The 24,244-nt window shown below is 33.6% G+C and overlaps 1 protein-coding gene across 12 annotated transcripts in view; it reads left to right on the top strand.

Annotated features, from left to right (window-relative positions):
* Positions 1 to 24,244, top strand: part of TBL1X (transducin beta like 1 X-linked) — a 354,204-nt gene that overhangs the window by 231,780 nt on the left and 98,180 nt on the right. For 9 of the 12 annotated variants that reach the window (XM_074300041.1, XM_074300045.1, XM_074300050.1 and 6 more), the window contains one exon: positions 21,997 to 22,104. The exons of the other annotated variants lie outside the window; for them this stretch is intronic. In XM_074300041.1, the coding sequence (XP_074156142.1) occupies positions 22,047 to 22,104 (58 nt within the window). In that variant the 5' untranslated portion in view covers positions 21,997 to 22,046. The remainder of the gene's footprint in view (positions 1 to 21,996; positions 22,105 to 24,244) is intronic. 12 annotated transcript variants of the gene reach the window in all.

Genomic DNA, 24,244 nt, shown 5'->3' with positions numbered 1-24,244 from the left:
GCTGGGGAACAACCTGTAACTTAAATACTCTTTCAGGCCGAATTAAATGCCACAAATTAGTAAGTGAAATCTAATGACGGTGCCCATTAAAATTACACTACCTAAAATTAGACACTCATTTCAAAGTAAACCACAACAGAGTAGTGACACAGAATTTCTTTGTACAATCTCAGATGTCAGTAGCTGATATTATTATCTGCATCTACATTAACATTTGAGTAAATTGACTTGGGCCAAGGGTTAAAATCTATACATGAAGATAGAAAAAAAAAAAAAAAAAAATGCAGTTGTTAGTAAATCCCATGACAAAGAATGGTTCTGAATGAAAAAGGCATTTCCGTGACTCACAAAAGAATATTTTGTTGATGTAGTTATGACAACTTCTTCACAATAAATAATTGTGTATAAGTGCTTTTCCTTGCCCGTGAGTAGTCACTTTTTGTAATTAAGGTAATTGATGGCAAGCTTTTTGTACTGTACATGGGGATAAAGACTGACGTCTTTGTAATTCTTTTATCCTGTCATTAAATAGCAATTGTCCTTCAATTTTCTCAACACATACTTAAGTAATCCAGAACCCAGTTACCTTTAAAAAAGATCCACTTAAACTTCCCTGCCACTATTTTACCCCTCCAAAAAAAAAAAACTTTCTTTTCTGAATGCTAGAATTAAAAAGAAGAGAAAGAGATGCTTATATTTATTGCCTTTTTTGCGATCTAATCTGCTGCTGAAAAACTACATGCTGAAAACGAAATACTTAGCAGTATGTCCCTGTTGGATAAGTTCTATAATAATCATATAATTTGAAGGCCTTCCCTATGGAATTCATTTCAAAGAGATTTAATCTGAATTGTCATTTGATAGTCTTAGATGAAAAATTACTAATGTCTTCACATAAAGTCAAACCTACATTAGGGTTTTATTTGAACTTTTTAATCCATTTACTGGAACAAACAGTACCTACTTTTTTTCATTCACAGGGTTTTATTATTTTTATTTTATGCTTCCTCAAATAGGTATTATTGGCAGATTTGGAGTTGTATTTCATTTTATTTGATCAGTTTGGTTTGATTTGATGCATATTAGGGGAAAATGGTTATCTTTTTCTTACCATCCAAGAGAGGTAGATTCCTTCTTCACAGAATGAACTAACTTCACAGAACTAATTTTCCTTTAGAAAAACTGTTAATCACAAAAAAAAAAAAAAAAAATGAGGGAAAAGTTTCAGGGCAATCAAGTGTATTTATTCAGAGAACAATACAAGTTCATTCTTCTCTTTTCTTCAAAATCTATTCCAAAAAGGTGCAAAAATATATGCTTTAAGCCATTCCAGCAGATTTGTAAGAGAATTATTCATGCACTTTTCTCTTTACTTCACCTTCCTACTAAGGGGATGCTTGGGAGCCATGCACACACATCAAGCACTTGCAGGGATGGGCACTAATCCATCCACACCATTTGTGTCAATAGGAAAAATTGGAGAAGAGGTGGGACATAGTTGCCTTATTCCCTCCTCTTTGAATTTCCCAAACAACTTTTCAGTTAGCGGCCACCTGGGGCTGAGGTAGGGGATGTGGTCAAGACACAGCTCCGAGTTGTGGTTATTCACTGAAGAACCGGCAGATGTTACTGGAGCCACAGGATTTAGAAAAAATAATGGGAGTCCTTTCTGCTCTGTGACTTACAGTGAAGTTCGAGCCTTAGAGTAGTTGTAGCTTCTACAGTTAGTATGTCATTTTGTATTTTAAATATTTCCAGATTCTATGAACTATGGAAAAGTTAAGTTGCAGAGTGATTTACTTTAATTATGAATCTTAAAACACACATGTTTATTATATACAAGTACAGCAACACCACTGACATAAATACTGGGTTACTTCTAGCTGTGTTTATTTAGTATTTGGAGGAGAGGGACCTTTTAATTTCTATGTACTTCACTTTTGTTTCAGTTATGCTTTAGAATCAAAATGGGACAAATCAACAGAAATTATGGCATGAATCATGTCATGTATTTAGAGCTAGAAGAGAGCTAGGAGGGCAGCTAGGCCAATTGCCACTTCATTTTACAGATGGGGAAACTAAGTCATGGAAGTTAAGCTCAAACACATGATAAGCATCTCTCTGCACTGGAGCCTGGGGACTCAGATGCCTAAGTCAGTCTGCTTTGTCAACAACTTTATGTGATCTCTTAGGTTCATGCTGAGGTTGTATACGCTGACAAAGAAAACTTCCCAAATTCTTATTCTGTTAGAGATCTTAAAGGTCATTTCCCACAATCTTAGATTCAGTATTATATGGATACTCAATCAAGCAATATTTACTCATTAGCACTCACTTCATGCCAGACACTATGTACTAAGTGCTAGAAGGCAGATTTATTAACGCTGGTCCGTGGGACCTAGGAAAGAAAAGAAGTACTATGTGACACAAAGGAATTAACTTGAAACAAATAGAAACCTTGTCTTGAGTTTAAGAAGTGGGAGTAATAATTATAATTATTATATAAGAGCTAATAATAATTAGCTGTGGCACCTACTACTTGCCAGTCACTGTGCTAAGCATTTTATTGTCTCATTTGATAATCATCATAACCCTGAGGAAATAGGTGCTATTATTAGCTTTAATTTTCAGTTATGGAAACTGAGGCAGCTTGGTTAAGTGACTTGCCATGGAGCATGTGTTTGAGCTAAATTTGAACTCAGGTCTTCCTTATTCTAAACTTAACATTTTATCCACTGATAGAAAATTGAAAATTTTATTAATAGAGTTTTTTGTTAGGGCAAAATTTCCCTTTGTGCTGTTTAATAGATTGCCATCAGTGTAACAACATGTCATCTGTTTGAGTAGACATTGTGGCAAGATGGAAAGAGCACTAGATTTCAAATTTTAAAACTGGATTCAAATCTAGTCTACTACTTAATATTTGTGTGACTCTGGACAGGCCATTTTTTCCCTCTATAAGCTGCACTTGCCTACTCTTTAAGACAAAATGGTTTGTCCCATCTTCCTTGTGAGGTTCAGTGGATGGAATTTTGTGACAGGAGTCAGTGACCTCAGGTACTTACTGTTGGCCTGAGTTTCCCTAACTGTTAAATGGGTATAATAGCACTCACTTCCCAAGGTTGTAGTAAGAATCAAATCATAATAGTTGTAAGTGTGCCTGGCACATAATAGGTGCTGTAGAAATGCTTCTTCCCAACCAACTTCCAATTGTCATATGAAAGGTTGGCAAACATTTTTGTGTCTTTCTGTTTTAGAAACACTTGAACTCTACTCATTAACAGAGGATACAGACTGGAACAATAATTTCATTAGTTTAGCTAAGGGAACCCCCCTCTTCCATTTTCGTTTAGCACTTTCTACGAAATTTTAAGTCATGAGATGGCAAATACCCTCTGGATCCAAAGAGAGAGAGTATGGAGACTGAATGGGGATGAAAGTACAGTATTTTCATCTTTTTTTTTTCTTTTGATCTGATTCTTCTTGTGCAGCATGATCAATATGGAAATATTTTTAAAAGATTTGCTTAACTTATATTGGATTGTTTGCTATCTTGGGGAGGGGAGAGAGAGAAAAATGGGAATACAAGGTTTTGCAAAGATGACTGTTGAAAATTATCTCTGAATGTCTTTGGGAAAATAAAATAACTTAAAAAAAAAAAAAAACTTTGTAAGTCAGAGAGTTACCTCGAGAATTGAGATGTTTGGTGAATTACCCAAAGTCACAAAATCAGTTTGTGTTTAAGGTAGTAACTTATGTTTATAATTAATAATAATCATTAATTATTAATTGCTCAGGCTAGAGCAAAGCAATTCTTGCCTAAACCAATGAGTTCTTCCTTGATTTCACCTCACAATATGTTTCAAAATCAATGGCACCTAAATTTCTCCTTTTTGAAACATCTGAAAGTAAAAAAATTAGCTATGTGGTACAACAAATAGAATGTTGGGCCTGGAGTTAGGAAGAAGTGAGTTCAAAATTCATTTCAGATACTTATTAACCTCTTGATCTTAACATATCATACTTAATCTCTGTCTGCCTCAGTTTCCTCAATCCAGTAAAAATTTATAAAATACCTACTATGTGGCAAGCACTGGGGATGCCAAAATAAACAAACAAACAAACAAAAGAGGCAAAAGAGTACTTATCCTAGAGGAGCTTACAATCTAATACAAAATAGGGATAATGATAGCTTCTACCTCCTAGGGTTGTTATAAGTATTAAATGAGATCATATTTGTAAAATACTTTGGAAATCTTAGTCCTATATAAATGCTGACTTTTATTATTAAAGAGTTATAGTGCAAGGATTTCAGAGTACTATAAATAAATATTTTATAGAGACCAAGTAACTAAATGAAGCCAACCAATTTATAACCTTGTTTTTGTGATTAATTTATATAAAAATGTCTCTAAAATATTTAATGATATTTAATGATATAAATGACTAAAGGAAAAAATTTAAATAGATCTGCCTCTTCTTGGAGACTATTTTTAAGCAGCATATTTTGTGGTCTCTTAGTGATGTTTTCCTTTTAACAGTTGGTTTTAAAACAAGATTTCCCAACATGTAGCTGGTATCTGAAAAATTAGCGACAGGCTCTCTCATAAAGCTGTATAAATAGTAACTTACAGTTACATAGGGCTTTCAGGGTTACAAGCCAAGGACTTACTACAAAGTACTTAGTACAAACCTTTCTTATTAGCTATTTGCTACACTTGCTGCCAACAGCCAAATGAAGATCAGGGAAGATCATTTATTATTAAGCTTTACAGTCTCCCAAGTCTCATGTTTGAAAAACCTCATGAAACAGAATACTAGGCTGCAAAACTGTTCATTGCAAAATAGCCTCTGGGGAGGAGTCAGGGAAAAGGCAGTGAGGAGATAGAATATGACTGGAGAAGTTACCAGGAAGAAGGGGTATGGGGGCATGGCAAAATAAGAGAAATGTTGAGACTTAGTGGGGAAGAAGGGATGAAACTGGTAGAAAACTTGGGAGGAAAAGGAAGAAAGAGAAGAAATATAAAGGGAAGGCCATTAGGGAACCATATTTAACCAGATTATAACTTTCTATTTAAAAAAGAAATACATGGGGGCAGGTAGGTGATGCTGTGGGTAGAGTTTAACATCTGGTGTCAGGAGGACCTGAGTTCAAATTTGAACTCAGACACTAAGTGGCTGAGTGACCCTGAGCATGTCACTTAATCCTGCCTCAGTTTCATCATTTACAAAATGAGCTGCAGAAGGAAATGATGACTCCAGTGTCTTTCCCAAGACTGAAAAAAATAAATGAACAATAAAGATCACCAAGCCAAAAAATATATTAGCTAGGATTATAAACCAATGTTTTCTTACACTAAGTCCAGAAAAATCTCCCTAGTCTTTTTCTTCTCTCCCTCCCCCCTACAAGCAGAGCCAGTAAAATTGGGGGGAGGAGGAGGAAAAGGAGAAACTATCCCAATCTAAAACAGCTAGGAGGGGAAGAAATGTTATTTTTTTCTTTTTACTGGATATTGGAGACAGTGTGTACTTTAGTAGAACTACTGATTCACCAGTGGTAATAAAATGAAAATAGTCTTATACCTTTACCGAAAAATCATGCCATAGGCTATAGGTCTATTTTCTTTAATTTACTCACTTTGTGATATAATCTTTCACTGAGGTTGGCCAGTTAATTTATCCTCCAGTTATCAGAGGTTTCCCAAATGAAAGGCTGCCACTAGCTTCTATTTGGTCCTTCTTAGATAGATTTATCATTGAAGATGAGATAGGGTCAGTAAAATTTTTTACTCATCTGAAGTTGAGCAAATATAAACCAAAAAAAAAAAAAAAAAAAAAAAAAAAGAATGAAATAAAAAAAAAGGCCAGAAAGTGTGAGCTTGGCATATATCAATCAATCAGTAAATATATATTAACTACTACATGATAAGCACATAGTAGGAGATACATGAAGCAGGGAGGTCAAATTCTTCCCAAATATTATCTTATTTAATCTGAGGGGTACTATTATGAGGTACTATTATTATTCCCATTTTGAATATGAAGAAACTGTGGTAGACATAGTTTAAGTGACATTTCCAGTGTCCTATGGCTAAGTAAATATCTGAGTCTGGATTTAAACTCTCATTCCCTTACTAGTCTTAAAGACAGTCCCCATAATTGACATCTCTTCTCCTTTTTGGCATGGTCAAGTAGCATCTTTGCATCTACCTTTATCTCTTCCCTTAGTGCCTATGTAGCACAGAGTAGAAAGAAATTTCTCTTAATTTCTCTTTTGTTGGTAACAACATAAACCCATTACTCTCAGAACTGCTTGTTTAAGGAAGAAGCCATATGTGAATTTATATTCTAATCTAGAGCTATCATGGTAGGCATCTCTTCCCCTTCTCAGCCAAACTCCTAGAAAAAGCTTATCTACTCTTGTTACTTCTATTTTCTTTCCTCTCACTCATCAGCCTTCCCCCATCCATCTTTAGCCCTGACCACTTGACTGAAAATGTTCTTGCTTAACTTCCCAACAATCACTTAATTGCCAAATCTAATGGTTTTTCCCCCCTCAAACCTCATCTGTCTTAATCCCTTCTTCATTTGTCAGTCCTGACCACTTAGAGACAGTCTCGCTTAGGAGCTTTTGTGACACTAATCTCTTCTAGTTGTCTGACCATCTTTCAGTCTTCTTTGCTGGATGGTCATCCATATCATGAACTAATTGTAGGCTTTGTTCTGAGCCCTCTCTTCTCTCTACTTTATCTATTTTTATTCCTATGAATTTAATTCTCCCCTCTCTCAGGTCTATATCTAGCCCCAATAACATTGCTGAGCTCCTGTTCTATAGCACCAACTAATAATTGGCCAGGATTGAGAGTTTTGGAGACATGAAATTTATTGTGTTTAAAACATATTCATCACTTTGCCCAAAGGGCTATCAAATTGTGCATCCCCTTTGATCCAGCATTGTCTCTACTGGTTTTGTATCCCAAAGAGATCATAAAAGAGGAAAAAGGACCCACAAGTGCAAAAATATGTTTGTAGAAATTTTGTTTGTATGGCAGGGAACTGGAAATTGAGTGGATACCCAACAGTTGGAGAATGGTTGAATAAGTTATGATATATGGATGTTATAGAATATTATTGTTCTGTAAGAAACAATCAACAGGATGATTTCAGAGAGGCCAAGACTTGCATGAACTGATGCTGAGTGGAATGAGCAGGACCAAGAGATCATTATACACAGCAACAAGATTATACTATCATCCTTCTGGTGGACGTGGCTCTTTTCAACAGCAAGGTGATACAGGCCAGTTCAAATGGTCTTGTGATGAGCCATCTGCACCCAGAGGGAGGATTATGATTCACAACATAGTATTTTTACTTTTTTTGTTGTTGTTTGTTTGCCTTTTGTTTTCTTTCTCATTTTTTTCTCCTTCAATTTTTTCTCTCTGATTTTTCTTGTGCTACATGATAAATGTGGAAATATGTATAGAAGAATTGCATATATTTAACATATATTAAATTACTTGCTGTCTCGGGGAGGAAGTTGGAGGGAAGGGAGGGAGAAAAATTTGGAACACAATGTTTTGCAAACGTGAATGTTGAAAACTATCTTTGCCTGTATTTTGAAAATTAAAAAAAACTATTATTTTTAAAAATTCATCATCATATACCCAAAACCCAATCCTCTGAAATTTCTTTTTTCATATATCTTCAGTGGAAAAAATAGTTAACATAATAGCTAAAATATTTTAAGTTTTTATAGAGGTTTAAGTTTTATAGCAGACTTAACAAATATTGTCTTATTTGATCTTCACAACAACTATGAGAGATAGATACCATTATTATTCTAGTTTTACATATGAAGAAACTGAGTCAGGCTTAGATTAAATGACATGTCCAGAATCCCACAGCTATTACCTATCAGAGTCTGGATATAAACTCAGATCTTCCTGACTTCAATTCTGCCTTTTATTGAATCAAAAAAACATGGATTTGGAGTAAAGAGATTTAAAGGGTCAAATGGAATCCATTCATTTTATAAATGAAATGAGACCTAGAGGGAGTTAGTGTCACAAATTTCACACATATTAATTGGAAGAGTTGGGATTTGAACCCAATTCCTCTGCCTTCAACTCCAGCTTCTTCAGCTTTACTTATTAATTAATGACTTAAGTGAAAGGGTGCCAGGATAGCATTTTCATTCTTCCTCTTATAATAGATTAAAAGACCTAGATACCAAAAATGTAAACAGACTAAAATGAATAATGGTTAAGAAAAGGTGAGGAAAAAATGAATAGGTAATGTTTCTCCTCCAAAATATTTTTTCTGTGTCTAACAAAATACAAATTCTAATTTGCTCATTTCAAATAATCCCACAAGTCATAGCAATAGAAGATTACAATGTCTTTAACAATTTCTCCTTTGTGCATACACTTCATTTTCAAAAGATTTATCTTTTTTTGCCCCCAGAATTCACCTGAAAGTATCAAACCATCATTTTAGAATTAGAAAGGAAGATGCCAAGTTTCATATTATTTTTCCAACCAGAGTCAGGTTTATAGTACTATTTATGAAATTTTTTTAAAATCAGTATACAATTTTATTTACTTTCAATCCCTTTTGAATCCCCCAGAATGCCTTTTTCTTAGCAAAAGAAAATTATTTCCCTCTTTTTACTTAGTTATCTATGTTTCATGTGCTATAGATTTTCCTCTAACATAATTTTATCAAAATTAGATTCTTAATAACAGCATTTTCAAGTGCAGTTTGTGTCCTTTGTGTGGTCAGTAAAATGCTAAAGATCAGTATTTTTCAAACACTTGGAACAATGGAAATTGCAGAAAAACTTGTTACTTTTCCTCATAGAGAAGCTTACTGTCATTGTATTGGCTTCAAACTAGGAGGTTTTTCTTATCATTTCATCCATTGATCTGTAAATTGGGTTTGGTTTATGGTCCTCAGCTAGTAAGTAATGAACTGGGCTGGGGAGGTCATATCCAGTACAAGATGTTTTCAAACTCCTTAGTATAGACAGCTGGGGAAGGGGGGAGGGTGCAAAGTAGAAGAGCAGTATTATTTTTCTAACAACACCCTTCCCTTCTATTCTTCTAAAATCCATATCCTCAGTTCCTATTTGTTAGTTATAGGAGGATTTCTGGTCTATAGATTTACAAGTCTATGGGTTGTAATTGCTTTTGGATATATGTTCATGGGAAGTAATTATATTTGGATGACTTTTTTTTCTGTCCAAAGAATGTCCTAAAAACCAATGAAATGTTTCATAGCCTTTCAGATAATTGGGATTAGAATAACTGAATTGAAAAAATTTATAAAAAGAACATTTTATACTATTGGAATGATTTTGATCTGTTGAGTGGACTAATCCTTAAAAAAAAAAAAAAAAGAATCTAGCTAAAAGGAAGATCTTTATAAAGATAATCAAAAGAGTATTTTTTTCAATAGATTACAGGAGTTAAAAATATTGTATCTCATAATATTTCATTATATACAAAAGAAAGGAAGATCTTTGTCATGGAAAATGCATGAACACAGTAAAGTTTGAATAATGTAATTATTAGTGTACTATAATTAATGCAATATAGATATCATCTAATTTTGGTTTCTTTAGAAAGAAATTTCTTAGAAGATTTAATTCTCTGATTTCTTAGAAGAATCCCCATAACTTCCTTCATTGTTGATGTAATTTGAAGAACCTTTTTCCCACAATTCTGGATTTCACCCCTAATTCTTTTTTTTTTAATTAAAGCTTTTTCTTTTCAAAACATATGCATGGATAATTTTTCAACATTGACTCTTGCAAAACCTTGTGTTCCAAATTTTCCCCCTTTCCCCCTATCCTCTCTCCTAGATGACAATTAATCCAATATATGTTAAACATGTTAAAGAATATATATATATGATAAATCCAATTTATACTTACATATTTATATAATTATCATGCTGCAGCAGAAAAATCAGACCAAAAAGGGGAAAAAATGAGAAAGAAAACAAAATGCAAGCAAAAAAAATGAAAATGCTATGTTGTGATCCACACTCAGTTCCCACAGTCCTCTCTCTGGGTACAGATGGCTCTCTTTATCACACGACCATTGGAACTGGCCTCAGTCATCCTGCTGATTGTTTCTTACAAAACAATAATATTATATTGCATTCATGTACCATAACTTATTCATCCATTCTCCAATTGATGGGCATCCACTCAGTTTCCAGTTTCTTGCCACTACAAAAAGGGCTACCACAAAAATTTTTGCACCTGTCACTCCTAATTCTTAAAAAAAAATCCTCAAAATGCCTAGATCCCATACTGTCTCAAAATAAACAGGTTCAATACTAGGAATAAGATACCAGCACTTTCATTGGGTATAGAAACAGAAGAGAGTTTGCATTTGAGAAAACGGATATCTAGACATTTGAATCTAGTTACACTGGTGGGCAAGTAGGTGAATAGAGCCCTGGGCCTTAAATCAGGCTCAACTTCTTGAGCTCAAATTCAGTTTCTGACATGTATTAGCTATGTGACCTTGGACAAGTAACTTAACCACAATTTCTTCCCTGTCCCCCCCAGAATGGAATGATTTTTTTCATTGTTCCACATTTCCTCATATATTCTTTGTGTTTATTTGATCTTTGCAGATTCTGTGAAGTTGATAGAGTTCTTCTGGTTGGGGATGATAGGGTACTTATCTCTCCCTTTTCTAGGTGAGGAAATTGAAGAATATATAAGATGATTTATTGGATACCTGGTTCATAGTCATGCAGAGTAGTATAACTCAGATCTCTTTTACTAAACTTTATCCTGAAATAAGTTCCTCCTATTTCCTTTGATCTTATAGGAGGAATACCTTGATTATCATCTTCTAGTGAACCTGAATGAGAGCGTTGTGGGTTTTGGCAACTCACTTCACTTCATTGAATTAGTTGCATTTGTAACATTTTGAAATAATCAAATACTTGGAATGTCTAGTAGGTCAGCCAGAAAACAAATTCTTTTTTAGTTATGTCAGAAGTAAAGCTTATAGAAGAGTAATGGGAAGGTGAGAATTATCATGGTGAATGAATGAGTTTTAAAAATGTGTCTGTTAAGTTCTTACTTTGCACCAAGATCATGTTAAGTGATAAAAGTAGTAAAGTACTAAAAGTGTCAAGGATAGTGAGTGGGGACCTTGGGAGAATTGATCAAAGTATCCTGTTCATTAATGGTGGAAGAGTTGATTCAGCCACATTCCTTGTTGTTTCTAAAATTGGAAGAGAGGAGAGGGAATTAGGAAAAAAGGAAAAGCAAGAGAGTTCAGAGATGAGGGAAGAAGCACCTTTTTTATTTTTTTTTATTATATATATATATATATATATATATTTTATAATATTATCTCTTGTATTCATTTTTCCAAATTACCCCCCTCCCTCTATTCCCTCCCCCCGACGACAGGCAATACTATACATTTTACATGTGTTACAATATAGTCTAGGTACAATACATGTGTGCGAATATCATTTTCTTGTTGCACAATAAACATTAGAATCCGAAGGTATATGCAACCTGGGCAGACAGATATTAGTGCTAACAATTTTCATTCCCCTCCCAGTGTTTCTTCTCTGGGTGTAGCTACCTCTGTCCATCATTGATCAACTGGAAGTGAGTTGGATAGAAGCACCTTTTTTAAAGAGGTAGTCAGCAAACAGGAGAGCAGAGTAGTGGAAAGAGTATTGGATTTGGAGTCAAGGATGGTCTGAGTTCAAATGCCACTACTTAGGATCATAAGCTTAGAGCTGCAAGAAGCCTCAGAGGCCTTCTGGTTCAACTCCCTCATTAAGAAAATGGAGACTTAAGGACATTAAATGATTTGCTCAAGGTGAAACAGAAACTCAGTATCGATTGGGTCAAGATCTGAACATTTGTAGAATTGTTCTACTAAATTGTTCGTCTAAAGAAAGCTGCAGATCAACATCCGAAAATTGTAGTGCTAGAGAAGACTTTTCAGGGTCCCCGAACGGCAAGAAGTTCAAATCAGTGAATATTTAAAGAAATTATTTCAGGTTATTCACTGGAAGATCAAATACTGAAGCTGAAGCCTAAATATATGATGAGAAAATGGGACTCCTTGGAAAAGACTTTGGTGTTGAGAAAGAGGAAAGGAAAAGACTTTGGTTTGAGAAAGGCAAAAGGAAAAGGAGGATGGCAGAGGACGAGATAGATGCTATCATGTAAACAACAAATATGAAATTGAACAGATTTTGAGAAATAGTGGAAAATTGAAGGACCTAGTATGTGTTGTGGTCCATGGGGTCACAAAGAATTGTACACAACTGAATAATTAAATAAAAACAAAATAGGGATAATAAATACCTATATCGCTAGATAGCTGTGAGGTCTGATGCAACATCTGTAAAATGTTTTGCAAACTTTCTGGTGCCGTATAAAACAAAGAAAAAATTTTATTTAAGAAACCTGGTAAGAGCCATTTTCAAGATACATGTGTGGCATCTGTCAAGAAGCACAGATCTTACTATTGACTACTAAAGTTTCATCATTCATGTTATTTATTATTCTTGTTTAAAGCAACAATTTCCAATGCTGTTTACTTTTGGAAAATAATTTTTCCTAAAAATATGTAATTTTTAACCATTACATGTTAAGTCTCCAGTTAAAGCAACAATCATAAGCTATATATTCTTTTTATTTCTTTGATTATTAGGCACAGGAATTTATATTTTTACAAAACACTTTGTCTTTTGAAATGAGTTATAAATTGGTTAATAAATTTTATTTTTTAAAAGGAAGACTCCTAAAAAATTCAAATTGAGGAAACTTCTTTTCCTTATTATAGAAACTCAATAGTGCTTCAAAAAGTAGATCTAACTAAAGTAAAATTTCTTTGAGAGATAATCCATGAATGTTCATGGGAAATTTATTTTTTTAAAGTTAATACTGTTGAACTTTACTAACAAATTTTAAACTGTAGAAGTTTGTCTACAACTATAAAAGGCAATAAATATATCATATGGGACAGCTAGATGGCATAGTGAATAGAGCACTTGAACTGGAGCCAGGAAGTTCTGACTCTAAATTCACCCGCAGGCACTTAACATTTCCTAAATGTGTGACTCTGGGCAAGTTATTTAACCCCATTTGGAAGGAGGAGGAGGAGAAGGAAGAAGAAGGAATAATAAGAAGAAATAAAGAGTTGAACTGCACTGATTCATTCACACTCTTTTTCAGACTTTTTTTTTTTTTTGTATTTTTGAGAAACCTAGTCTTAGCTTTTTTTTTTCATAGGTTAAAACAAGATAACTTTTTTTTCCATCTAGGCAACATTATTGAGGATTCTAGATTAATGGAGTTTAAATTAATGGTTCCATTATATTCCATAAATTGAATGATAAATTCCAAGTTAATAACTACCTTATTAGGAAATAGAATAATGATGACTAGCATATAGCACTTTTTGCTTTGCAAAGCACTTTACAGATATGATATCATTCGATTCTCACATCTCTGAAAGATAGGTCCTATTATTATTCCTATTTTACAGATGAGGAAATTGAGGCAAGCAGGTTAAATGACTTGTCTAGAGTCATGCTGCTAATTGGTGTTTGAGACAGATTTTAACCCCTGTCTTCCTCATTCCAGTTCTAGTGCTCTATCCAAAATGTTTTTAAACACTAAAGAAAAGAATTTACTATATCTATAATTCTTTTTTTCATTTCATTACTTCTCCAGAATTTCTCTTTCCTGAAAAGTCTTGGCACCAGATCCTTAGTCTGACCATATCTTTTCATTCAAATCCTGGTTCTAAACTCAGCTCCTCTAGGAACTCTTTGATGATTGCTTCCAACTTTATTCCCATAACTTTTTTCCTCTTAAAGAGGATCTAAGATCCCCCAGATTCTCTTTAAAAATGAGAAAATTGGGGCAAATACTTTAATATTTGAATTTGTTTTATCTTTCTTGGGTTAAGAACATGTATAAAGATCTCATCCAACATGTGTCAAAATAATTCCTAATGATTAATTATATATTTAGGTTCTAGTGTTTAGAATATGCAAATAATGGGTAAAAATTGAGATTGAGATTGCTGGAGCTTTATTGTGGTAAAGGGACTGCCTTTATTGTATAGGATTATAGCATAACTTATGGTCAATTTTATCCAGTTTTTTTTTCTTTTTAAAGGAGTTTTATAATTAAAATATTGTAAAAATAAATCAATAAAATTAATGACAATTATCTCCCCAAGTGCCATAACATTGTCATATTTATCTTTGAGTCCATTCCCATAATAATAATGATGACTATTATTATTATTGATTAGCAGAGTTCAAATGAATGGTTTTATAATATTATGTAAATAATTTAAAGATAATTTAGGATAATAATAATTTTTATTGTTACGGCTAACATTTATGTAATGCTTACTGTGTTATAGATATTGGCCTAAGTGTTTTACAATTACCATTTCATTTGATCCTTACAATACCCCTGGGAAATTGTTATTATTATCTCCCATTTTACAGATGAGGAAATTGAGACAGACAGAAGTTAGTATCTGAGGTCTTCCTGACTCCAGATCTAGTACTCTATACACTGACACATCTATTGAGGGCTTTATAACTATTTATTTAGGAGTACATAGTGAGTTAACTGCAATGCAAATATTGCCTCTTGATGCATGATACCTGTGTGGCCCTGACATGTCTCTTAACCTGTTAATATCCCTCCCAACTCTTTCAGATTGAGTTGCAGAGCAGATATGATCCACTTTGGCAGAGGAAATTTCCTTTCTGAGAATATAATATTTTATGCCAATGGAATCAAAAGTCCAGTCCAAAAACAGACAAAATTGCATTAATGAGCTTATCGGGTGCCACAGGCCTATTGTATTTATTCTCTCAGCACATTGTCTCCCTTTAACAAATTATATGTAACTAGATGGCACAGTGCATAGAGCACTGGGCTTGGAATTTGGAAAGTATTCAATTTCATGAATCCAAATCCAGCCTCAGATATGTACTAGCTGTGTGACCCTGGCCAAGTCATTAAATACTGTTTGACTTATATTGTTCATCTCTAAAATGGGCTAGAGAAAGAAATGGCAAAGGTCTGCAGTACCTGCCAAGAAAACCCCAAATGAGGTCAGAGAGTCAGACATGACTGAATCCCCTCAAGACAAGCTTTTCTTCCCTTCCCTTGTTCCAAAGAATTGAATTTTTGTTTAGGATGTCTAAAGTTGGGGGGGGAAGGGAAAGAGTAAGGAGGAGGGGTGTTAAATAACCAAGACAGTCAAATTATTTATTTGCCTTAAAAGTGTTACCAAACTATGATGTCTAAAGAATAGTGGCAGAAATGATAAAAGATGTAACAAGCCCTTTAAAAAAATACCTCATCCATACATAGATCGCCAGGGACATCTGTTAGAGCTATGAAGGACCTGCTGAGTGATGTGATAAGTGGGAAGAACTCTAGCTGATGAGCTTTGCCTGCAGGAGCAGGTGTTACTCTAGGCAACAGGAGTTACTAATTACCAAAGGAGGTTTCAGTGAATGAGAGACCATGTTGCCAGCCAAAAATACATTCAAATGGAATTAAAGCAACCAGCAGAATCCTGGAATTGTCTTCTTTGTAATAGATGGTTAAATATAATTTTACAATGGCACTGTCTATGGAATATAATTTTGGCAGATGAAATTTTTGAAAGGAGAAACTTTGTTTTTCCAACCTTAGAGTTGATGATGGTGAGATAAAAAAACTATATATGAATTTAATTCTGAAGCAGTAAGTTCTCACCACCAAATTTCATCAAGAATTCATTTTTTTAAAAAATCCAAAAAACCCCAGCAAATAGGTGATTTGGAGTTCGGGATACTTAGATAATTTACTGGATATTTAAGAGTATTTTGATGTTATATGTAGCTCTGTGACTTGATCTGGGCTAAATATTGTTTTATGTTCATAGTTGATTGTGATACTGTTTTGACATTCAGTCCAAGGGTTTTGAAGTCCCTGATATATTTTATGTTAAACCTCTGGTTCTAGTCACCAAAAAGATTAATATTTGCTTGGGTTCACTCAAGTTTTATTACTTAAGAACCTCATGTAGCAAGAGCCTAAATTATTGGTAAATTGAAAGCACTATAGAATTAATACCATATCTGAACCAACAACTTAGCCCTGGGATCCTTGCTTAAGTATGAAAAGAAAACTAATGAAAGCAAGAGTAATCTGCTGTGGTTCAGAGCACTTTGATTTTTTTTTTTTTAAAGATGCCTAAGGAAAATATACTAATGATGTCTGAGTATTGGCTTATGTTAAAGAGCTTTCTTCCAAGAGGAATAGATGTGCATATACTTTTATTATTCTCTCTTACTCTGTCTCTCTGTCTGTCTGTTTCTCTCTGTCTCTCTTTCTCTATTTCTATCTGTCCGTCTGTCTCTTTCTCTTTTTCTGTCTCTGTCTCTCAAAGACAAATACACACATCTTTAGTTCTGCATTCATTCATTCATTCATTCAACAGACACTGTGAGAAAATGGTAGGTACCATATAATAGTAGAAAGTCATTGACACATAGGAATTTAATATATAGAGGTAACTTAATACTCACATGATGGTATAATGCTTTCTTTATGATAGAATTAGACATAGGTTTTTTAAAAGAAGAAATTATATAAAGCCAGTAACAATTAATAAAGATAATTAAGCATTCTTGGTACGTTTAAATTTCTTTTATAAAAGACTTTTCAAGAATATAGCTGTCCTATGAATTAAGACATACCTAAAAGTCTTGGGACTATATTATATGAGTAAATCCAAAGTTTTAAAATTTATCTTTTTCTTCAATGATGACTTTTGCTGATATTCAGAGATTAAGACATAAAGAGGGAAGGGGGAAGGGGAGAAAGAAATGTGGTATAGTGGACCTGTTGATGTATTTTGTTTATGCACTCAGTTCTTGTTACATACTTATTACAAGAACAAAGAACAATGTTTTTGCAAATCCAGGAGATTACTCTAGTTATGGAAAATGAAGACGCACTTAATGTAATTTATTTGCCCGCCTCTTTAATCTTCTCTGCTAGGTTATAATTATAATAACGCACATGTACATAGTATTTTGAAAAGGTTTGGTTACAAAGTTTAACTTTTGTCATAGCAGTCTTTCCTTCCTTCCTTCCTCCCTCCCTCCCTCCCTCTCTCCCTTCCTTTCTTCCTTCCTTCTTTCTTTCTTTTCTTCCTTTTTTCCTTCCTTCCTTCCTTTCATCTTTCTTTTCTCCCTTCCTTCCTTCTTTCCTTCCTTCTCCCTCCCCTCAAAGATCTCCAAAATCCCTTCTAGTTTTAAATCCTATAATCATAACTCTGGCAAGGGATTCAGTCGATAGATTTACTAGACTTGGCAATCAAAAACACCTGAGATCAAATCCTGTCTAAGGCACTTATTGAGTGTGTGACCCTATACAAATCATTTAACTTTAGATTCAGTTTCCTCTGTAAAATAGAGATCATATTCAAGAATCAAATGAGATAATTTATGTAAAGAGCTTTGCAAAGCTTGAAGCATTATATAAATTTCAGCCATTATTATTGTGGATATTAAAAAGAAAGGAATTCTTCTTTCCCCTTTTCAGTAAATTTCAGTGGCTCCCTATTTCCTTCCACATCTGAGTATAAAATTCCCTTTGTGATTTTTAAAGCCCTTCATGACCTGACCCCTTCTTACCATAACAGTCTTTACTCCATCTGCATACACTATGGCCTACTATCACCATCTTTCTGACTTTTTATCTCCTGACTTACCCTTTTAAAATATATTTTATTTTTCTCCACTTACATGTTAAAATAATTTTTAAAATTTTTTAAAGTTTTGAGTTCCAAATTCTATTCCTGCCTTCTCTTCACCCTTTCCTACTCCCTGAAGATGGTAGTCAAATATGATTTATACATGTGCGGTCAGTAAGGAAGGGAGAAAGGGAAGAAGGAAGGGAGGGAGGGAGGGAGAAAGGGAGGAAAGAAAGAAAATAGTGTGCTTCAGCTTGTATTCAGACAAATAGCATGCTTTATTATAAGACCTTTGGAATTGTTTTGGATCCTTGCATTGCTGAGAATTGCTATTCACAGTTATTCATCAAAGTATATTGCTATTGCTATGTGCAATGTTCTTCTGGTTCTGCTCACTTCACTTCGTATCAATTCATGTAAGTCTTTCCAGGTTTTCTGAAATCATTCTTCTTATAATTTCTTATAGCATAGTAATATTCCATCATAATCATATATCACAGATTGGCCATTCCCCAGTTGATAGGCAAATTTCTCTCAATTTTCAATTTTTAGTTACCACAAAAAGAGCTGCTATAAATATCTTTGTACAAATAGGTCCTTTCCCCTTTTTTTGGACGTCTTTTCACTTGCTGTCTTTCATGGCTATCATGTCTTCCTTCCTCATCTCTAATTCCTCAGTTCCTTCAAGTCTCCATTTATATAACACCTGCAAAAGACCTTTCCCAATACTCTCAATTCCATTGCTTTTCTCTGAGATTAGAATTCACCCTGTATAAATCTTGTATATACACATTTGTGTGCATTTTGTTTCTCCTATTAGAATATGAATTCCTTGAAGGGCAGGAACTGGGTACATTAAGTGTTTGTTGAATGACTCAGAAAAAAAGAAAATCGGACTAAAGATAAGGGAACTTAGAGCTGTCTGGCAAGGAAAATAGAAGCTTTCTCCTTCTTAATCAATCCATTTCTTCAATTAGTCTGTGATAAAGAATAAAAGATTTCTGGAAGATCCAACTTCTTATTTTATATTAATTATATGCTTTCATTAATTTTTACTGTTTGAATTTTTTTAACAAAAAATGGGATATGGATTCTGAAAGAAAGGCAAATAAACAATTCCAAAAAAAATTGTAGACTTAAGAAACATCATTGTGAATAGATGTTTAGCCTCTACAGTTAGTTTGTTGAAGAGAACAGCCCTCATTTATATTTGTTTTATATAACAGAAATAACATAAATTTGGTTCTATGAGAGGAAACTCAAATAAGCTACAGCTACCAATCTAGGACATTCTCTTGACCTTATGTACAACTTCAGTCATCTTTCACTTCTGTGTGAGGTGCTTTGTCCTTCTCATCAGGCTCAGTCATCAACGTCTGCAGATGAAGAGAGGTCTCCTATGTCAACTTGCACTGAAAAATCACTCATCATAATATTTTTCTTAGATTTCCTGATCAATTCTTGATCTCTGTACGGGATTTGTTTTGAAGGATGTTGGTTGTATTTTTCTTTCTGCTGCTTGGCCATCTTGGCCCAGATTCCTTTTTTGAATCCTTTGAAAATCAAATCATTTTCATTTGCCATAAAACTTGGACACTCAGAGATTGACTAACAGAGATAAAGAAAAGATATAAGGGGTTATGTTCTTGTGCTAAATCAAAAAAGAATGTCTCAACAGGAATCTTCTAAGTGGTCAATTCATTTCAAGTTTCAAGTTTTGATGGCCTTTGCTTCTCTCAGCAACTGATATTGTGGTATTATTGCATCAGTTCAAAAACGGCAAACTTCAGAATCAAAGACACAAATTCAAGACTTTCTTCCCACTCTTAATGGCTGCTGCACCTGGACAAGTTTCTTAAATCCCTAAGTTTCCCTAAACAATTTTTCGATACTATAAGTTATATAAGAATTATAGCTCTTTAGTGATTAGAGGAATTTTCCTTAACTAACAATCCCATACATAAAAGAAATCACAGATTAGTACTACAACAAAAAATATCTCTGTAGAGACTTGAAAAATGAGTATTCAAATAAGGAGGACCCCTTTGTATTTAGGCCTAATTTATCTTTATTAACACAATGTTATACTTAATCCTTTGTGTCATCTACAGTATCCAGTTTCCCTCACCATCCAACACCTTTCTATTATTTTTCCATTTATCAGAAACAAAAAGTGTTTACAAATGTAATTGTAAAGTATGCAATATCAAGTGAAATTTAAACAATACTAAATATTGTCATATTTTAAATTATCCTTGTCTTTGACCTATAACCAATCCCTACTTTCCTGACACAATTCCTTAATGTAAATAATGAGGAATTGACATACATAATAATAAGAAGTGAATGGAGTATACAAACTATAGGCCACAGAGTATGAATTTTATTCCTGATAATATTCTACCAATGTGTTATTAAAGGGATGGCTAATGGACATTTAGAAAAGACAGAAGTGATCACAGAGTCAGCATACCTCCAAGAGTAGGTCATAAAAGACTAATAATATTTTCTCTTCTAGATTGATTACTAGAATAATAAGAATTAGTGGACTAATTTCATTTCCCTTCCTTAACTATTGACTAGACTGACATTAGGTAATGTCATCCTTTTAGCTCACTTAGATTTTAGTAAAGCATTTGACCTCCTTGTCTTATTCCTTTGGATAGAACCAAAGAATATGGTAAAGTTAGGTGGCTTCAGAGTTAGTTGGAGAATGAAACCAGAAGAATTTGATGTTTCCTTGAAAAAATAACTAAAGAATATTGTTTAGAGAGAGATCTGTGTTGGGTCCCATGCTATCTGACACTTTGATAAGTGATTTGGATAAAGGTAAAGATCGCAGTTTTATCAAATATTCCAAAATATTCCTGACACTGTATGACAGGGTCAGGATGTCCAAAGGTCTGGTAGATTAGAACACTGGACTGAATTTCATCAGAGAAAATTATATTAAAATAAATATTGAATTTTGCACTTGAGCTCAGAAATAGCTACTTCATAAATACAAGATGAAAATACAAGTATATCTAGGCAAGCATCTGTCTGAAAAAGACTTAAGTTCCAGCATGCTGTAATAAGCCCAGTAGGATTCAGCACCATGATGTAGCATCATCCAAGACTAAGAAAGTCAGATTCCTGGTCTATTTTGCCCAAGTTATACACACTCAAGAGTGTTGTGTTCAGTTTGGGGCTCTCCAGTTTAAGAAAGACATCGATAAACTATAATGTGTTGAGAGGAAAGTAAACAGAATTCTAAAGGGTTTCATATTCCTGCCACATGAGGCTCATGTTAAAAGACTTGAGAATATCCTGGAGAAGAGAAGATTTAGGGGAATTAGAGAGGTTTCTTTAAGCATTTGAAGCTCTGTCATGAGAAAAGATTACACTTGCTCTGCTGAGTCCGGGGGAGCATACCTAGGATTAATGGGTGAAAGTTTCTGAGAAATTGACTCAGATTCATTGTGAGGAAAAATTTTTCTAATAATTGGAGCTATCTTAAAGTGGAATAAACTGCTAGAGGTTTCCTTTCACTGGAGAACTTCAGGGACCAGAGTACCATTTGCTTGTTACACTTAGAAGCGATTCATTTTTCCATGTGAACAAATTGAACTAAGGCCTTTGGTGTCATTTTAGCATTGAGATGTTGTTATTGTGCATGCCCTCAGGAAAATGTTATCTCCATTTTAACATGTGTTCTAGAAAGAGAGAAGAGATACAATATTATATCTGTTATCATTTATTTATATAATAAAAATATTAGCCAGAAAACTATTTCATGCCTAACACAACACCATCTGCATGAAGACATTTGAAAGTATTATTTTAATGGTCATTTTGGAGCATAATAATCTACAAAGCTCAGTGAAATGTAATTTTTCTAAGTTTGCTTTCAATCTTCATTGCTTACAAATTTCTTTTGTGTATGTGTATGTGTGGGGTCTGTTTCTTGCTGAGTTCTACGCCTAGGAATGCATACTTTTTATTAGTGATATATACTTTTAATATAGAATATATCTGGGCATGTACAAGTAACATCCAAGAATAGTTATTATGAACTAAGTGGATAGACAATTTCATGTCAGATATTAATAATTTTAATGTGTGTGCATACTCATATCTCTCATTTTCCTCCATAATTCCTTAAGTAAAAACAATCAGAGGAGGTAGTATACCAATTGCTGTTCTTTTTTTCTCCTTTTTTTTTTTTTTTAAACAGAGGGCGGATCACACTTCTTACAAACCTCATCATTTTGAGGTGGGGCTAAGATGAGCATAACCAGCGACGAAGTGAATTTTTTGGTATATCGTTATCTCCAGGAGTCAGGTAAATTATTCATCTTTCAGTCAGTAAGCAGCATTTTTGAAGTCAACTGTGTAGAGTACTCTGTTAAATCAAAGGATAAAATAAAAGATATCCCTTTTCCATGACTGTCTGTGGGTATAGGACCCAGACAAAAGGCATGGATCCCCCATTCCAACATCTGTCTTTGATTAGAATAAAAAGCACAACTAGAAAGCATCCTGAATGAAGGATGTGCATTGTTTAAAAAAAAAAAAAAATGAGGTGATGGTGAAGAAATTTATAAATTGATTCTTTACTGATCTCTTAAAATAATTTTTATCACCAGTTTGGGAAGGAAGAGAAAGGATTCATTCTCACTTTCCATTGATTTCCTCAGTGCCCTAGTAGGGAGACTTTTATACCATAGCAAATAGTGGTATTGGAATCAGGAGTATTTAGATTTGAATCCTATTTCTAATACTTAACTAGTCATGTGACTCTGGGCAAATCATTTAATTTCTCTGAAGCTCAGTTTTTTTCATTTGTAAAATGGGGTTAATAATAACTGCCTTGGACTTGGTGTTTTTCTGAAGAGCCAGTGAGGGTCAGTCTATAAAGCACTTTGCAATGTCTAAAGTATTATGTAAATGTAAGTTATTCTTATCACCTAGTTAATGATCCCTCCTTTATTTCACCCAGAAGTTAGGGCTTTTGCCAATGTGATCTGATTTCTTTTTTTTTCTGACTATATTTTTGATTTTCCTCAACAAGATTTTATATATAATGGAAAGTAAATGGAGTCAATCAATAAAATGCTTAGGCAGAGACAAACCTCTTTCTGCCACTAATTGCTGAGCAATTTGGTACTGTATGGTAGAAAAATTATTGGACAACCAAATTCAAACTTTTAGATTTTAATTCTGGCCATGACATTAGCTATGTGATCCTTGGATGGGTGTGGTCCTCATCAATAAAGTTAAGAGATTAAACGGGAAGATTCTAAATTCTGAGCATATCATGTCACAGTATTTTCTCCACTAATGTGTGTATTATCAAATTAGAATTCAGTCCAGTTTTTTTTTAAAAGATTCAACAAACATCACTTTATGCAGACCCTGTTCTAAGAAAATTGTTTTTTTTAATAGAGAAATAATAAATATATTATCTTATAATGAAATTTTTGAGATTAAAAGAAACATTTACTGGAGGTTTGTGTATGTATATTTATATACACACTTTGAGAGACAGAGACAAAACCAGAAATAAAGAAAACTAGAGAAAGAAATCTATATAGATAAAATATTACTTCCTTTTGAACTTTCCTTATTTTCTAATAATTAGAGATATATTCCCTTCTTGAAAGTATTCATCCCCTAGATATAAAAATCACACTTAATACAAAATGTTATATGTGAAAGACTGAAACTGCTATTACCCTTGGCATTTGTGGTACATCTGAGGGATAAAGAGCAAAAGAAGTTTAGTTTTCATTTTGATTAGACAAATAGCAAATTCTCTGCATCTAGAGAATGAAGAGAGAACTTGATTGTCACATTGTACCTCAGGAATAAGGTACTGTAATGTAACACACTTTTGTGGGAAACAAGGAATTCTTTTTCCTTCCCATTTTGAAAACAATTGACTCCCTCTTTTTCTTTATTCACTTGTTTACATTTATCACCTGTTTACAATGCTTTTGAAGATAGTTGTTGAATATAGATCATAAATGTGGATTTAGTGTTTAGAAATAATATATTGGTTTTATTGTCTAATTTATAAATAGTTTTTATAAGAAGCCATTTATTGAATTCATATTTATCAAGAGAGCCTCAAGTCTTCTAATCTAAACACTATGTGCACTTTAATAGCAAAATTGAAGGCCACACAGAATTTTGGGGTTGCTTCTTACAAAAAAAAAAGAGGGACTTTCTCCTATTTAGGTACTTGTATATGTGGGCTGATACTGTGCTATGTTGGTCTTAAATCTAGATATAATATTCAGCTCTTTCAATAAGCATTTATTTAAAGTAGCAAGTATCTCTTGGGGAGGGGTAGGAGGAGGGAAGAAAAAGAAATTTACACGATAATTTTATTGTATGTTTGAAAGGAATAACAAGTTGTGCACAGTAGACGTGCAGTTTCATGTGTAATCACCTTTTTTTATTATATGGTAATTCTTATT

The sequence above is a fragment of the Sminthopsis crassicaudata genome, chromosome 3, assembly GCF_048593235.1.
Source record: "Sminthopsis crassicaudata isolate SCR6 chromosome 3, ASM4859323v1, whole genome shotgun sequence".
Classification (NCBI taxonomy): Eukaryota; Metazoa; Chordata; class Mammalia; order Dasyuromorphia; family Dasyuridae; genus Sminthopsis; species Sminthopsis crassicaudata.
The sequence above is the reverse complement of the archived record's forward strand: the minus strand, read 5'-3'. Positions and strand labels throughout refer to the sequence as shown.